Genomic DNA, 17,821 nt, shown 5'->3' on the forward strand with positions numbered 1-17,821 from the left:
CAAGTAGGGGGCCCATAACGAGGAGCTGACAAAAATCATAGACAACAATCTACATGACCCCTGAAGTCAATATTTACTGGCCAAGATGGGTAGCCCCACATGGCAGCACAAGGGCAATTGGCCAACAATAGTGCTCAGGATGAATGAATGGGTGGTGAAAAGCTAGGAGCTCCATGGTCACAGATGTCATGGATTCAGAGGGGCTACACCATGGAACCAAGAATAAATAAGAGTAGAATTCTGACGGCCAGTTAGTAACATAACGAGAGCCAAAATACAATTAGAAGTGAGCAACAGATCTATCTAATACCAGGGGCGGGCCAAGCCGACCGGGCGCCCTAGGCAACCGGGTCGGCCACCTCGCCCACGCACCTTCCGCCCCCCCTCGCATTTCAGCGTGCATGCGCAGTTCCGGGGGAGGGGGGACGGTGGCTACGTGATAGTTCATTGCCCCACCGCGTATTGACAATACGCGGGGGCAATGAAAAAGGAGCTAGGGGTAGGCAGGAGAGGTTCCTGCCTGGCGCCCCCCAGTGTTTGCGCCCTAGGCAGCTGCCTCTTCTGCCTACCCCTAGTTCCGGCCCTGTCTAATACCCATGTTACAATGGGGCTCAGCAGTGGTGAGGCTGTAGTTCTTTAGAGGAAAACTAAACCCCAGAACAATATAGGTCTCTATAAAAATATATCACATAAAAAAGCCCATATATAAGAATTAAATAAACCATTTTCATAAAAATATACTTTTTTAGTAGTATGTGTCATTGGCTTATCCTGGGATCATATGATTCACAGCCAAGGTACACATACATGCTAGGCCCCATCAGCCAATGAATGGACAGAGTTCTGTCTTTTGTTTCCACACTACTTCCTACTACTACTTATATATATATATATTCCAGTTTGGTATTCTTTAATAGGCCACTTAATATGATTTAAGCTATTTCTGTTGGTAAAATGTTCATTTTGGGGGGGAATAATTTTTCTTCAACTTGTGGCTAAAAGCTAATAAAGTTATAAAGGAGAACATTGTGGACTGATTGGTTGATGCTAATACTATGAGGTTACTTAGCTGGCTAACCATGCTAACTGTAGCCCGGATCCTGGGCCATGCATGTATTTACTGTGTATGGTGTCGGCCCAAAGCAGATAAGCTATGGTCTTATTATGTGCAATGCAGCAGTTTTACTCCTTTTATATCTCTCTTGGTTGCATGTTCAGATTTAGAGGCACAGAGAAGCACAGCCCTTACATACTAATCAGTTAACACTGTTTTAATGAACCCCCGCCTGTTGCCTGTACATGGTGTGTCTGTAGCAGCGACGGCGGAGGTGAGAGATTTCCTCCTACAGAATAAGCTGGCACACTTTGCACATGAGCAAGGGTAACCAACATGGTTTTCAGGTTAACGCTTTACATAGGAGCCCAACCAGCAGGGGTGTGACTACAGGGGAAGCAGATCCTGCAGTGGCAGGGGGGCCCGGGAGTGTAGGGAGCCCAGTAAAGTCCTAATTAATGAGCAATTTCAATATATCCTGGTAGAATAGGTCAATTTATCAATGTTTGGGGGCCTATATTGACTTTCCTGTTGGGCGCTGTAACATCTAATAATACCACTGCTAACCAGTATACTCGCCTAGGCATCACAATGTAACTAGGGCTGGCCAAGTCACCTAGTGTGTGACCAATCATCCCATGGACTACTAACCAATGGCTGTGGATGGGCATGATTGCAGTGATCTGATTAACTTGCACCAAATAAGGTCACTGTTGTTATTTCTGGCCAATAAGCTTTGGAACAACTGCAGAGCTGTCAACCCCCCCCCCCCCCCCCCCTATTTTTTTAGGAGTTACCAGATTTTGGTTTAATGACCCAATATCATTCTGACATTTTTTTAAAAATCCCCCTGCGTAAAATTCCGAGCATGCATGCGCAGTACACAAACGGTGACGTTATCCAAAGCATTCGCGCATGCACGGGTGGTTATTTTTCAGCTTCAATGGGGCACTTGCGCATGCACGTGATGTCACTTCTGGAAGCATGTGCTGGCGCATGACATCACTTCCGGGTATCGGCGCAAATTTCCCAGCCAACTGATAAGTTGACAGCTCTGCAACTGCACCAGCGAGGTGAACAACTAAATACATTTTTTTCATGGGCATCACCAGTGTTCTTGGGATTTCTTCAAAAATTCTGCCACCTTTACCTGGAGAATCTGGATCGCTCTCTCAGGCCCAGATGGATAGATAGATACAGGTATGGGATCCGTTATCCGGAAACCCATTATCCAGAAAGCTCCGACTTATGGCATGCCTCCCATAGACTCCATTTCAATTAAATAATTCAGATTTTTTAAATGCATTTTCTTTGTCTCTGTAATAATAAAACAGTACCTTGTATTTGATCCCAACTAAGATATAATTACCCCTTATTGGGGGCAAAACAGCCCTATTGGGTTTATTTAATGGTTAAATGATTCCCTTTTCTCTGTAATAATAAAACAGTACCTGTACTTGATCCCAACTAAGATATAATTACCCCTTATTGGGGGCAGAACAGCCCTATTGGGTTTATTTAATGGTTAAATGATTCCCTTTTCTCTGTAATAATAAAACAGTACCTGTACTTGATCCCAACTAAGATATAATTACCCCTTATTGGGGCAGAACAGCCCTATTGGGTTTATTTAATGGTTAAATGATTCCCTTTTCTCTGTAATAATAAAACAGTACCTGTACTTGATCCCAACTAAGATATAATTACCCCTTATTGGAGGCAAAACAGCCCAATTGGGTTTATTTAATGTTTTATTGTTTTTTTTAGTAGACTTAAGGTATGGAGATCCAAATTACGGAAAGACCCCCAATCTGGAATATCCCCAGCATTCTGGATAATGGGTCGCATAACTGTAATAGAAAAATAGTTAGCAAAACTACCGTATTTTTCGGACCATAAGACGCACTTTTTTTGGGGGGGGAAAAAGTCCCTGCGTCTTATGGTCCGAATATACTTTAAAAAAATGTTCTTACTTGCCCGCGTGGTCTCCGTGCAGGGCCTCTATTCAACGGCGCTTAGCTGTGGCGCTGTGCGCATGCACAATGACTCGCATGCCCATACGCATGCGCGTCATTGTGTATGCGCACAGCGCCACAGCTAAGCGCCGGTAAATAGAGGAGGGCCCTGCACGGAGACCACACGGGCAAGTAAGAACATTTTTTTAAAGTATATCTGTAGGCTATATGCTGGTACAGATGGGGGCAATATGTTGGGTGCTGCTGGTACAGGTGGGGGGCAATATGTTGGGTGCTGCTGGTACAGGTGGGGGGCAATATGTTGGGTGCTGCTGGTACAGGTTCGCTTTTAATGCACATAAAATATTTTAGGACAGTATTTGTTTCAGAATCTTTTTTTCTTCATTTCCCTTCTCTAAAAACTGGTGCGTCTTATGGTCCGGTGCGTCTTATGGTCCGAAAAATACGGTACATACTACAGCATATATCTATCTACCTATCTATATCTATCATCTATCTATCGATCTATAAGCTATCTATCTATCTATTTATCGATCTATCTATCTATCATCTATCTATCTATCTATCTATCTATCTATCTATCTATCTATCTATCTATCTATCATCTATCTATCTATCTATCATCTATCTATCTATCTATCTATCTATCATCTATCTATGTATCTATCTATGTATCTATCTATCTATCTATCTACCTATCTATATCTATCATCTATCTATCTATAATCTATCTATCATCTATCTATCTAGTTTAAAGTGAAATGTGTACAATTTATATACAGTATCTATTTTCCATGTATTACCTATTTATCTATCAATCATCTATGTAGTTCAAAGTATGTAGTTTTGCAGTCAAGTATTTATATATGTTTTCCATGTTTTACCTATTTGTCTATCTATCATCTATCTATCTATCTATCTATCTATCTATCTATCTATCTATCTAACTAGTTTAAAGTGAAATGTGTACAAGTTATATACAGTTTGTATTTTCCATGTATTACCTATTTGTCTATCTATCTATCTATCATCTATCTATCTATCTATCTATCTATCATCTATCCATCTATCTATCATCTATCTATCTATCTATCTATCTATCTATCTATCATCTATCCATCTAACTATCATCTATCTATCTATCTATCTATCTATCTATCTATCTATCTATCTATTTATCATCTATCTATCTATCTATCTATCTATCTATCATCTATCATCTATGTAGCCTGTGAATTGGTTTATTAAAGCTTACAGTCTCCTTCCCGTATGATATTAATGCTGGCCAGTGAAGGAGAGGTGTCAGAAATGATTATTGATCTAGGAATCAGGAACACATGGCGACACAGGAATGCGTAGCAAGTGGTTGGCTGCAAATCCTGAATAATGTATGGGACCTGGGGAGATTATGGATTTGTAGAATGCCAGTGAGGTGGAGGCAGGGGTAACCCAAGGTCATGGAGGGCAGGACACAGGGTAAGTGAGAATGAGTTAAAGGAAAACAATATACACAATAACCTGGTTAAAATAAAAAGCTAAAACAGTTAAAGTGATATACACATATCTGTAATGCGTTTAGAGAGTTACTGACACCAGAAATTAAACCTTTTTTACATCTATCATAGCATTGTCTTTGTATGACATTAATCATTTTGCCATAAAAGTATTTTCCTGATGCTTTAACATTGTCTGTCTGATCCCCCATGTTCCTCTACGAGGGGGCGGCCATGTTTGTGCAGCAGTAGGCTATAAGCTATAACTGACAGGCTGGGAAGGGACAGACAGGTTGGAGAAACAGTCAGGTTTAGGGACAAAAGCAGCCCTATCACCGAAAAACAATCAACATGACCTATAGGCAACTTTTAATGTACATTCATATTTGAAAGAGTTCTTTTTAGTGCCAGTATCACTTAAAGCTTTTGTCTGGCTGTGTGTGAGGTGGCAGCAATGCTACGAGATACTGCGGCTCTTCCAGAGTCTCCTCCGCTATAACCGCACAGATTAAATGACTGGGAGTTCTGACTTCTGTCTGACACTCTACCCTAGCAAACAGCCCAGCATAGTTCCATTACACCTCCTCTCCATCCATCTGAAGCACAGGGGTATCTGCCTCAATTTTCCACCCACAAAAGGCGGCTCTGCTGCCCCCGGTGACACAAAGGGAGATGACAATCACCCTGGGGTGATTTTTAAACAAGAGGTACCCTGGCCCAGGGTTGATCCACATCCTGGCAGGGACAATGCCATTCTCACACTCTAAGTGATTGCATGGATTTATTCCTATATAATACAATGGACAATCTGACTGCTATCCCTTCTATGCCTGCAAATACAGTAACTGTCACCTTTGGCAAACCACTGGCTGGCAGCTACATTAGGAGAATGTGGGAGTACTGCAGGCCCTGCATGTGTCATAATCGGTGCCATTCGGTAAAAAAAAAAGTCAATGTAAGTAGTAAGTAATTAGCAAAGAGCAGGTCACTGAGTCACCTAATTAAATCAGCGTTAAAATCAGTACTGCTCACATCCAATGGAAAAAATGGAGAGGTTAAAACTTGGCACATTCCATGATTGCTTCCTGGGGGTTCATTGTGGTTTGCCTAGAATCTCATGCAGTTTAAATGGAGGGATCACACTGGAGATTTTGATAAGCAGCATTGGTAACAGACACACAATGATCCACTCTGGCCGATGGACAAAAATTGGTCAGAAATTGAAAGAAAGGTGCAGCCTATGATGCTACATGCAATGATGGATGGACAGTGCCCCCTATGTATGGGCCAGCTCGTATGGCCACCATGATGCCAGGTCCTATTTATATTTAGTAGGCTACCGCCACACAGGGCAGTTTCTTTGCCTGCGTATAAGCTTAGGCTGGGAAACTGCCCCTCCGCTCCTATCTACACTAGGGCCGATACCCAGCCGGCATTGCACCGGCCAAGTTGGTAAAGAGGTACTTTAAATCCCATAATTCATCACTTCACAATGGAATAAGGTGTGGGATGGGTTGTCTTACACTGTGAGCCTAAGGGATGTTGGGACATGGTTTGTCAGAGAACCATTCTATGAGTCCAAGGGCGGACTAGACTGTCCCCTCCCCTTATTATCTGAAGGCTGAAGATGTATTAAGACACCAAGTGCATTTACTCCCATATCCCACCCTAGCAGGATTTCAGTCTAGGCCCTTCCTCCATTGCTTTGAGCCCCTGTGCTAGATTCTCAATTTAGGAAACAGTATAATAAAATTGAGAGAAGACAGGAAATTTCAAATTATGTCAGTGTCGGACTGGGGTGTGTGAGGCCTGTGTGTGAGGCCTACTGGGGCTGCCACTTCAGGTCCCCCCACCCCACGAGCTTCTCATCAGGTAAAGATCATCTTGCCTGCCTCTTTATGGGTGAGATAGGGGATTAAGTGCTTAATTGCACCCATAGGAGACAGAGTAGGACCGGGACGGCATGACCCACAAAGGCCAGAGTCCACAGGGTTTTATCCTGGTGTCCTGCCAGCCCAGTCCTTGATTCTGTTCATTTCTATTGTTTTATTGCAAATGGTTAACAGCGTTATCCCTATAAGAGCAAGGGATTGAGAAGGAGCTCTTTAGCCACCAAGATAACAGATGGCTCTCCGTGTCAGCAGCATTCTCTGCAGGATTGTCGGCCCAAAGCACTGAAATGAAAATGAGCCGTGCCATAGGATCATACACACACACTGCATAGTATGTGCTAGAAAACCCTCTCCATATACATTTCTGTCAATAATAACTAACCCTGTGGAACCCGACGGAGCACAAGGGGCACAGCTGGCTGACAATCATTAGTGCCTCTTCCATAAAACATGCTTTATTCTCTCTTTAAATTCCCTTTCTCATGTATTTCTGTTTGAAATAGGTCTGTGCCTACGCTAAGAATATCCAATAGGTTTATTCTCTTGGGGCCTGAGAGGTGAGAGCGAATGACTTTACATGACTAGAAAGCCAAGTCGCTTTCATATTTACCAAAGAGATATTCCTTTAAACCCTTTGCCTGCCAAGTGCCCTACAAGCTTTACTGGCCTGGAACGCTGCCTGCCCACGTGCAGCCTGGGAGTTGTAGTTTATAACTGTGGGTTTGACATGTTAGATACAAGATAAATAAATAATGCCTTTGATTCCAGAGCCTTGCCTGCCAATAAGACATGAATTATTTACAGCCAGAGAGTTTGACAGCAGAAAAGAACCAATTTCTTCATATTTTATGCCCATGAAATGATTTAAGCAGAACTTTCTCTTTATTTTATACGTTATGCTTTGGGGCATAAGCCTTTCTTTTATCAAAGTCGGCGTTTGCAGAGCTGAGATTGTTGCCAGCCTTCAGAAACCAACCACAGAGAGTGCCAAGTGCTTCTTAAAAGAGATGGCTAAGGAACACGAGTTCATGTTTTTAAAGGGGAACTCCAGCTTCCGAACCAAAATTTGTTAAAGAGCCCCACACAACACAGAAACCCCTAATATACCTATCCCTGTAATCTGTTCCTTCAAACAGTATGAATAAATACCATTGTATATGCTGATATCCAGCTGCAAATCAGTTCTTCTCTTTCTGCATCATTTAAAATCCTGGCAGGGGAGGAGGGACTGAAACATTGATGTTACAAATTGTAACAACTTCTTCACAGCTTACAGACAGCATGCAGGAACTACATAACCCACAATGCATTGCACTGGGATGTTCCTTTCCTTATTTGCATCACGTGTGCAGGGAATTGTGGGATTGGGAGGGTGCAGGCTGAAGGCAGGCTGAGGACAGGCGACTACTGTTACATTTTATTTGAGTCACAAAGCAGTCAGCCCGATCAGCAGGGGAACTTGCTTCATGTAAACCCCAAAATGGGCATGAAGCCTTGTGTCCCAATGCTGTGAAACAGTCCCGCACACTCAATGCAGAAGTTTCTATGGTCCCGCTGATGTTCCTTGGATACCAGGCAGTGTATCACCATACAGGTATGTATGTATCATCATCAGTGTATGACCCTCTCCACTGGCAGATTAAACCATATAAGGCTGATGGCCCACATAGCAAGTTAGTAGCCCACTATAGATCTATGTTACCACAGGCGACCGCTCCGCTCCAAAGTGCCTAACGGACCAACAAAGGAGCAGCTGGTGGAAAGTAACCATAAATGTACATACAATGGGCTAACTGAATAGATCTAACTGTGCAATCAAAGTGGATGCTCTCTGAATATCCCTCTGGGCAGAAGTTCAAATATTAATAGAAACTGGCAGATTAAAGTTACCTACCTACACATTTTTAAAACAAGCTTAATTATTATTACGGTTGAGCAAACAGGAACTGAATAATCAATGTATTATGCAATTAAGCCAAATATTGGGTTTCATAAAGGGGTGCAGACCCCCATGTTGTATGCACTTTGTACCCTGCCCTGCTATCATTACCTGTGGGTCCAGTCAGGATCTCTGATACCCCCCCTCTCTGTACTTAACACTTTGGCGTTGAAGTGGGTCAAGGGGGGGCCGCATCACTAGTGCTATAGTGCTCTCTGCACTATAAGAACCAAAATGGAAATTTGGCTTTTTGCCACCTCTGGTACCTGGATACTCACTGCCACCTTTGGCAAGGTTCTGGGCACAGATCCTTCCACAAGGACGTGTACTTTCTGTATGAATACAGTGCTGCCTGGGTTTGGAATTGCGAACACCACTAGCTGGGGGTGGTAAATATTTGACCCCCTCCTGCCCTCCTACTCATCTCCTAACCACCCCCTGCACAACCCTTAACCATCCCCTTAACCATCCCCTACACATCCCCAACCATTCCCTGCCTGTTATTATGGTGCCAAGGGCGGACGTCAGCTATGCCCTAGATACAAGTGCCTGGCGAGTAAGCACTATAGAACACAATTTTTTTCTTTACATCACTGCCCCTTAATGCTCTTGCATTTGCATCCTAGTGCATAATGTTGGCAGCAAAACTATTCTCCATTAACATGGCCAAAGCAGCACCATCTAGTGGTCCCAAATAGATGATGGCGTTCTATTTAGACGTAGATAAAGGCAAGTACGCAAATAAGAAATGATGTGCATGCACTATACACTCAGCTGCTTAATGTTTTTCTTTGTACAAGGAATAGAATACAGATAATATCGGCTTTAATTCATACTATATTTCCCATATTGTGGTTTATAGGAAGGATGTCTGTGATAAACTGGGTGAAAGAGAACATACTGAGAGTGCAGGCTGTGATACGGACATTGGAATACAGAGCCCACATAAAACCTACAGATATAACAGAGATATAAACCTTATAGCTGCAGATTCACCTCCATGCATAAACAGAAGAGGGACATGATTATTAATGGCCAGGGCTGACGATCTAAATCTCTGGGGCTACCAACTGTCAGCAGATTTATAAACAGTTGGAAATGGCACTATCTCTTGGGGGTGCTACGGTTCACAGCTGAACAGATAAATCCTCCAATCAGAGGTCAGAGCACGTCACCCCAGAGGAGAGCCTTGCATCTGTTCATTGCATCTCCCACAGGCCCATCCGGAATACTGGGCTTCTGGCGCAAACAAGGGAAACAGTAAAGGCAAGAAGAGACCATTTCTGACCCATACGCTTTCTGCTGTCTGACCATTTGCACTGACCTCTGTCCTTCTTTCTGACTGTCTGCCAGTCTTCATATCTAAGGCCCCTTAGCTCTTGAGGGGTTCATGCATTTGAGGGGTTTGCTTTCTTACTTTGCTGTGCCATAAAGCAGTAACTTTGTTAGGGCTTACATATTAGATAAATATACCCCTTAACTATAACCATTTAGAATTTCTTCATTCCAGCTGCTCTAACGCAATGAAGCTGACTGCAGTGTCAGACTAGGAACCCAGAGGCCCACCAGAAAACCTTAGACCCTAGGCCCGCTTTGTAAACTATTTTTTCCTCCTTTCTTTACACACAACCTCTTTATTCTCCTAGTCTCTTTTATTTACATGCTAGCATCTATTTCTCCTCTTTCTTCCCATTCACAAATAGGGAATGACCATGAAACAGGCCAAATGGCCAGGAGCAGGAGGGCCCACTGACACCTGGGCCCACCGGGAGTTTTCCTGGTATCCTGGTGGGCCAGTCCAACACTGCTAACAAATGCCAGGGGGGCTGATATAATAAAAAATAGACAGTTATTATTTATTGGGCGGGGGGGGGGGGTGCTGTTGGGGTCTCTGTGTACTTAAAATGCCAAATACTTTGAATCCCAGTCCAGACCTAACTGAAGTATTTTGTAGGACTGATAACTCTTTGGTTGCAGAGAGATAACCAGAAGCAATTAGCCAAGAGGCTCCTAGTTGCCCATGCTGCATATGTGGCTATAAATATATATTTTTGAACACTACCGACTCATGAAAGCCTGGGTTTGGAACATATTTCCTGTTTATGTGACAGGTTTATCCTAAATCCCAGGCCCATTATTTTAGTGCACAGAGATCCCACTGAGACAGTAAAGGAAATGACTTGGTAATGGAGCTTTATTTGACAGAAGAAGATGGGAAGCCCGAGGCGCGTGCAAGGCTGCTGTGACACTTATTGTGCACATTCATTACCTTGTGTAGGAGGCCAGACATAGCTCACTGTTATTCCTGACCCCAGGCTTGGAGTTCACAGATTGTGTGTTCAGGTGCACAACACTGTAGCCAAAATAAATAAATTACAGATGCAAGTGAGGGGGGGGGGCACATCAACAATTACATCACTTAGGCCAGGTACTTTATCCTTAATATCTATATTATTATTATTTTAAAAATAATGAATGCAAATTGCTTAGAAAAATGCTTAGAATAGCACTCTCATCAGTAAAATATTATGCAGCCATCACAAACACCTAGGGTCCCCTTAGTGAATCCCCAAGCCTTCGGCTCCTTGGCCTACCCTACATGGGAGCCACTCACAACAGGCTCTGGACTAAATCTTTCCTGCTCACTCATTTACTGCTCCAAGTCTGAATTTGAAAAAGTATGTTGTGTATTGACTGTTAATGTGTGATCACTAGATGGCGCTGTTACATGTACAAAACTGATATGTGTCATCCGGTTCTGCTAATAATTGTTTCCCCTAGCATTGCCTGTCTATCCTTGCCTTCCTCCCAACTTGTTGGCAGTTCAGCCATGTTTTGTTCTAAGTAAAGTTGTTCCACTACAGCTGCTGTGAGCCTCTTTTATAATACTGTGTCCAGAATACAACACTGGCGACGAGGATTGGGATTAATGCATGAAAAAAAATCAAAAAAGAGTCAGTGAGTAAACAGAAACCTTGAGACCTTATTGCTCCAAAATGGTGTCCCTGGGCCACATAGAAGAGTTTGATATTGCCAGGCCATCCTCCTGGGATTCCTATGCAGAGAGATTGCATTTCTTTCTAGAAGCAAATAATGTGACAAACCCTATGCAGAGACGTGCAGTGCTGCTCAGTGTCATAGGCTCAAAGACTTATGAGATTGTGCGCTCTCTGGTGTCCCCCACTAAACCCAGTGACTGCTCATTTGAGGAAATTAGTAAGCAACTTAAAAATCATTTTGCACCCACCATATCTGAGACTGTTAAGAGGTTCCACTTTAACAGACGCAGCCAGCAGCCGGATGAGAGTATTGCTGCCTATATAGCAGAGCTGCGCAGATTGGCAGAAAGTTGTAATTTTGGCAGCAGTTTGAAATCTTTGCTAAGGGACCGTATTGTGTGTGGGGTCAGGGATGCAGCACTGCAAAGAAGGCTGCTAGCTAAGCACAACCTAACCTTTGCTTTGGCCCAGGAGGAAGCACTTGCTTATGAGGCTGCATCTGTGCATTCCAAGGAAATACAGGCCTCACCCAGTTCAGTTATTGCACCGGAGCTGCATCAAGTGTATAACAAGCCTGATGTTAAACTGCAGCCTGCATTAGCACAAGTATCAGATCAAGCAAAAGTAATGTGCCATAGTTGTGGGGGAGGCCACCTGCGTGGAAACTGTCGTTTCAAAAATGCTGTGTGTCACAAATGCAAGCGTCGTGGCCACATACAGAGAGTCTGCCGCCAAGCTGATAATCTACAGAGACCCAAGCAAGCCAGAGCAAATCTATCTGGGAATGCAACCCATATAGTGAAAATCCAAAATGACACCACTGAGAAAGAGGCAGATACAGGTATCTATATCTCTGAAATAATAAATAGTGTTGAAAATCAGCCAATGTGCAAAAAGAAATACACTGATGTAATACTACAAGGATCTAAGTGTAGAATGGAGGTAGATACAGGCTGTGACTATTCCTTAATTTCAGAGGAAACCTTCCATGCATTATGGCCCACTAATTGCCCACCTATTTTACCATGTGACGTTAGACTTGTGGATTACAATAAAAAGCCTGTGGATGTTGTGGGTGCATGTTTTGTTAAAGTCCTCTATGAAAAAGACAGAGGAAAACTACGCCTCATCATTACTAAAGGTCAAAGAGCAAGTTTATTAGGAGTAGAGTGGTTTGAACCCCTGGGCATTCAGTTAACCGGAGTAAATTATGCAACAGCAGACTCTTTGCAAGCAGTCATCAAAGACTTTAGTAGTGTATTTGAAGAAGGCCTGGGTAAATTTAAGGGCTCACCAATATCATTCCTACTGGATCCCAAAGTTGTCCCAATACGCATGAAGCCCCGGCCTGTACCATTTGCTCTCCGTTCAAAAATAGATGACGAAATAGATCGCTTAGTGCAACAAGGAGCACTAATTCCAGTAACCCACCCAACTTGGGCCACCCCAATAGTGCCTGTACTGAAGCCAAATGGAGAAGTGAGGATATGTGCTGACTATAAATGCACAATCAACAAGGCATTACAAGAACATCCATATCAAATTCCTGCTGTCAATCAAATTCTCAGCACCTTGGCTAAGGGGAAGTTATTTGCCAAACTTGATTTAGCGCAAGCATACCAGCAGTTGCCGGTGGATGATGCAGCTGCTGATGCACAAACAATTATCACACACAAAGGAGCATTTAAAGCTACTAGATTGCAGTTTGGTGTTTGCATTGCACCAGGCGTTTTCCAGAAATTGATGGATGACCTTCTTTCCAACCTGCCAGGGGTGGTGCCATATTTTGACGATGTCCTCATTGGAGCAGACTCTCTGGAATCATTAACTGAAAGGGTGAGAGCAGTATTAAAGCAAATTTCAGATGCTGGATTAAAACTTAAGAAAGAAAAATGTGTTTTTGGGGTACCAAGTGTTGATTTCCTTGGATACAAAGTTGATGCACATGGAATACATCCAACAGATACAAAAGTGAAAGCCATTCATGAAGCTCCATTCCCCAAAAATAAACAGGAGCTGCAAGCATTTCTTGGCCTATTAAATTTCTACCATTCCTTCTTGAAAGACAAAGCTACTGTGGCTGAGCCGCTGCACAGACTACTGGATAAAAATGCTACCTGGAAGTGGTCAGCCCTGCATGAGCAGGCATTTAGTGATGCCAAGAGACTTTTATCATCAGACAGTGTGTTAGTACATTATGATTTGAATAAACCTCTTACCCTGACATGTGATGCTTCTCCCTATGGAATAGGCGCGGTTTTAAGTCATACCGTAAGTGGCGGTCGTGAGGCTCCAATTGCATTCTATTCACGGACCATGAGTACCACAGAAAGGAATTATGCTCAGATTGATAAGGAAGCTCTAGCCATTGTGGCAGGTGTAAAAAAATTCCATGAGTACTTGTATGGCAGAGGTTTTGCTATTATTACTGACCATAAGCCGTTGTTGGGACTTTTAAAGAATAATGGGCCTACTGCACAGATAATTTCTCCACGCATGCTAAGATGGTGTTTATTGCTGAATGCTTATGACTATGAGTTGCAGTACCGTCCAGGGAAAGACATAAGTAATGCAGATGCGTTAAGCCGTTTGCCTCTAAACACTCCTGATTTTCAAGTACCGGCCTTGTCCGAGGTCCTCATGCTAGAGTCCTTAGCTAGTCCCCCTCTACAGGCATCAGATATTGCTCGCATGACAGCTACCGACCCAGTATTGTCTCGAGTGTTGAACTGGGTATGGAGGGGGTGGCCAAAAATAAGTTTAAAAGAAGAGTTCACACCTTTTGAGAAACGCCAGCATGAACTCTCTGCATACAAAGGGTGCCTTTTGTGGGGAAATAGAGTGGTAATTCCCAAAGCTGGGCAAACCCATGTTCTCAAAGCCCTGCATGAGAGTCACCTAGGTATTGTAAATATGAAAGCCCTTGCAAGAAGTTATGTCTGGTGGCCTAAAGTGGATGAATGCATTGAAAAATGGGTAAAAAGTTGTGTTCCTTGCCAATCCACCCGCCATGCCCCTGCTAAGGCCGGGGTACATCCATGGGAGGTGACTCGGAGCCCATGGTCTCGGCTACATATAGATTTTGCAGGCCCATTTCAAGGTCAAACATTCTTCCTTGTAGTGGACTCCTTTTCCAAATGGTTGGAAGTTGTTTCAGTTGCATCTGCAACCACCAATGCAGTCATTCAAGTGTTGCGGAAGTTGTTTGCCACACATGGGCTCCCAGACACAATTGTATCAGATAATGGAGCACAGTTTACATCTGCAGACTTTAGAGCATTTATGGAAAGTAATCTTATTCGTCATGTGACAACAGCACCATTCCATCCATCCTCAAATGGGCAAGCTGAGCGAATGGTCCAGACTACAAAGGATGCATTAAAAAGGATAATTGATGGTGACTGGAATTATAGACTGGCAAAATTTCTGTTGCAGCAGCACTTTTGATGAACCGACGTCTTAAAACCTGTTTGGACAGACTGCATCCTGACCTGGCTTCGGATTTACAAAATAAACAAGAAGATCAATTCCATAAGAATGCACAGACCTCCACAGTGAGGATGTTTGAAGCAGGTAATAGTGTGTATGCCAGAAATTATGCAATGGGACCATAATGGATACCAGCAGTCATTGTTGAAGCCACGGGCCCTGTCTCATACAAGGTTAAGATTGCGGATGGCCGTGTTATTCGAAGACATGTTGATCAGCTGCGGAGCAGACTAGGGGACAATGCTTGTCCTAACACTGAGGGTAACCATGGCCAGTCTGGATTGCAAAATGACTTAACTCCTCTAGCTTTTCCAGAGGAAGAGATTCCTGCAGCTGAACAAACAGAAGATGTACCTGAGAGGGTACCCGATAACACTGAGGCCAATCTACAAGGAGAGGTTATCAGTGTCCCACTGGAGCGGCCCCGAAGGGCCATTCAAAAGCCCCGCTAACTAGAGGATTATGTTATCTAGGAGGGGAGGGGTGTTGTGTATTGACTGTTAATGTGTGATCACTAGATGGCGCTGTTACATGTACAAAACTGATATGTGTCATCCGGTTCTGCTAATAATTGTTTCCCCTAGCATTGCCTGTCTATCCTTGCCTTCCTCCCAACTTGTTGGCAGTTCAGCCATGTTTTGTTCTAAGTAAAGTTGTTCCACTACAGCTGCTGTGAGCCTCTTTTATAATACTGTGTCCAGAATACAACAAAGTACATTACATCCCATACTCCTATGGGGAAGCCTGGTTGGTGTTGAGAGGTTATTCACTCTGGGCCTGGTGATTGGCTTAAGGGAAGTTTGGTTAAAAAAACACTACTGTGATTTACTACAAGCAGTAATGACATGTTCCTAGCTGTTATAGCAACAAGCAACTTCTGTCTTTGGTGAGGAGTTAGGGTCAGTCTTTTTCTGCTTATATGAGTTACAAATGGCACAAAGTAACCCTCCACTAACACAGATTCCTTTACACCAGTCAAGCCTGAGCCGGACCAGAAACTCAGTGGGTGCTCCATTCTGACAGAGGCAAATGTAGTGGGACCTGATTACACACTCACTGATTCTTGACCTCAATGAAGCAATTTACTTAACAAGTAAATTAATGATTAGAGTACAAATCTCTTGGGTCTCTACTTTCTTTTATATAGTTCTATGTTTCATTTGACACAATAATGAGCTGGTGATAAGCCAAAGCTACCCAGTATATATTCTAATTCTCAATATAGGCTTGACTTTGTCCTTACTCCGTGCATGGATCCTGTGTTGGTTTTGGCCACCATTGGGATGTTTAGCCCACACCCTAATCCACCATGGCCACACCTACACATTCCTGGATCATACCAGATTTCCACCAGCTTCTGAAAGCTCTACCCTTTCTGAGGTCCTACAATTCTACAATGTCCCATCAAATTTGGGGCAGTTGATGTGTGTGCCTAAGGTTTAATGGCAAGCACCACATTTCCATAGGACATTATGGTTTAGCAGGGGCCAGTGCACTCTCTTGCCCTACATCATATTGTCTTTACAAGGCTTGTCTGGGCTCATTAGTGTTTATAGTTGTGTACCCACTTACAAATAATGAAACCTATCCAATGGGAACACCAGCAATTACTCGTATGAAATTTGTAACTGATAGAAGTAAATCCATTCAGCCTTTGTAAAGCTTAGTTATGGTCTGATCACACTACAAATTCCCCCGCACGTGGACCGACGGACACCCAGTTTGGTAAGAATAGGTTGAAGTAGCATCTAGTTTAAGTTATTGTGTGTCCATGTTTCAGTAAGCTCATTGCATATGATAAATTGCTTTTCCATTTCTGTCAGCAAATGAGCCCATTCATCCATCCTCCAAGCACACGTACTTAGGGGATTTTGGCATCGCAACAGAAGACTTATATATATTCAAATTGATGTAGTAAAGCAAATTGCCTATGACTGCATTTGGAGTCTCATGATCCACTGCAAGCACCCAGATCCATAAATGATCCCTGCCAGTGTCGGACTGGCCCAGCAGGATACCAGGAAAACTCCTGGTGGGCCCAGGTGTCAGTGGGCCCTCCTGCTCCTGACCATTTGGCCTGTTTCATGGTCATTCCCTATTTCTGAATGGGGACAAAGAGGAGAAATAGATGGAAGAATAGCTGCTAGCATGTAAATAAAAGAGACTTAAGTGGCTGAGTGAGGAAAGGAGGAAAAATAGTTTGGAAAGTGGGCCATGGTCTATGGTTTTCTGGTGGGCCCCTGGGGTCCCAGTCCGACACTGATCCCTGCAGTTGTTCTTCTTTTTTCTGTGAACTCAGAATGTGAGGCCATCACTGAGATTTATGCAGAGCTCTAACCACTACTTGAATAATGCATGTTGTTCATAGAGGTTATATAAATGAATGTTCTGATTGCCCAAAAGCTATGCCTATGTAACCCTTTCCCAGCATTATCTTGAAGGACAGAATGACAATTCAGCATGCACAGGGTGTGTATCTGCTGGTGAGAGCCACTGTGTAGGAAACAGAGAAATCTGCTACTTTATTTTGTGGTGCCAACTATAGGTTGCAAGGGGCAGCATCCAACTGGGTGTCCGAGGCCTATCAGGGCTGCTGCCCCAGAGGCCCCCACACATGATCAGGGCTCTCTGCAGCAGAAAGCTGCCAACCCTACTTCATTCCCAGACAAAAGTCCCATCCCATTGGATGCAGATTTGTAAAGCAAAATGATAGAACAACTTGCTAGAAATGAAATGAGTGTTCTAGGGGCATTATACCATAAATGTTATTAGCACTGTATTTATGTTACTCGTACTGAGTGTTCTAGGGGCATTATACTAAAAATGTCATATTTGGCACTGTATTTATACTGCTGTTTTCTCAGGGCATTATACTGTACAGGTATGGAACCTGTTATCCAGAATGCTAGGAACCTGGGGTTTTCTGGGAAGGGGTCTTTCTGTAATTTAGATCTCCATACCTTAAGTCTACTAAAAAAT

The 17,821-nt window shown here is 43.3% G+C and overlaps 1 protein-coding gene across 1 annotated transcript; it reads left to right on the forward strand.

The window, feature by feature from the left end:
- Positions 1–11,584: 11,584 nt before the first annotated feature.
- On the forward strand, positions 11,585–14,800 carry LOC105947938 (uncharacterized protein K02A2.6). The gene has a single exon (XM_012967477.3). It carries the CDS (start codon positions 11,981–11,983, stop codon positions 14,798–14,800), a length of 2,820 nt encoding a protein of 939 aa, XP_012822931.3. The 5' UTR covers positions 11,585–11,980.
- The last annotated feature ends 3,021 nt before the right edge of the window (positions 14,801–17,821 follow it).

This window comes from Xenopus tropicalis, chromosome 7 (genome assembly GCF_000004195.4).
Source record: "Xenopus tropicalis strain Nigerian chromosome 7, UCB_Xtro_10.0, whole genome shotgun sequence".
Lineage (NCBI taxonomy): Eukaryota > Metazoa > Chordata > Amphibia > Anura > Pipidae > Xenopus > Xenopus tropicalis.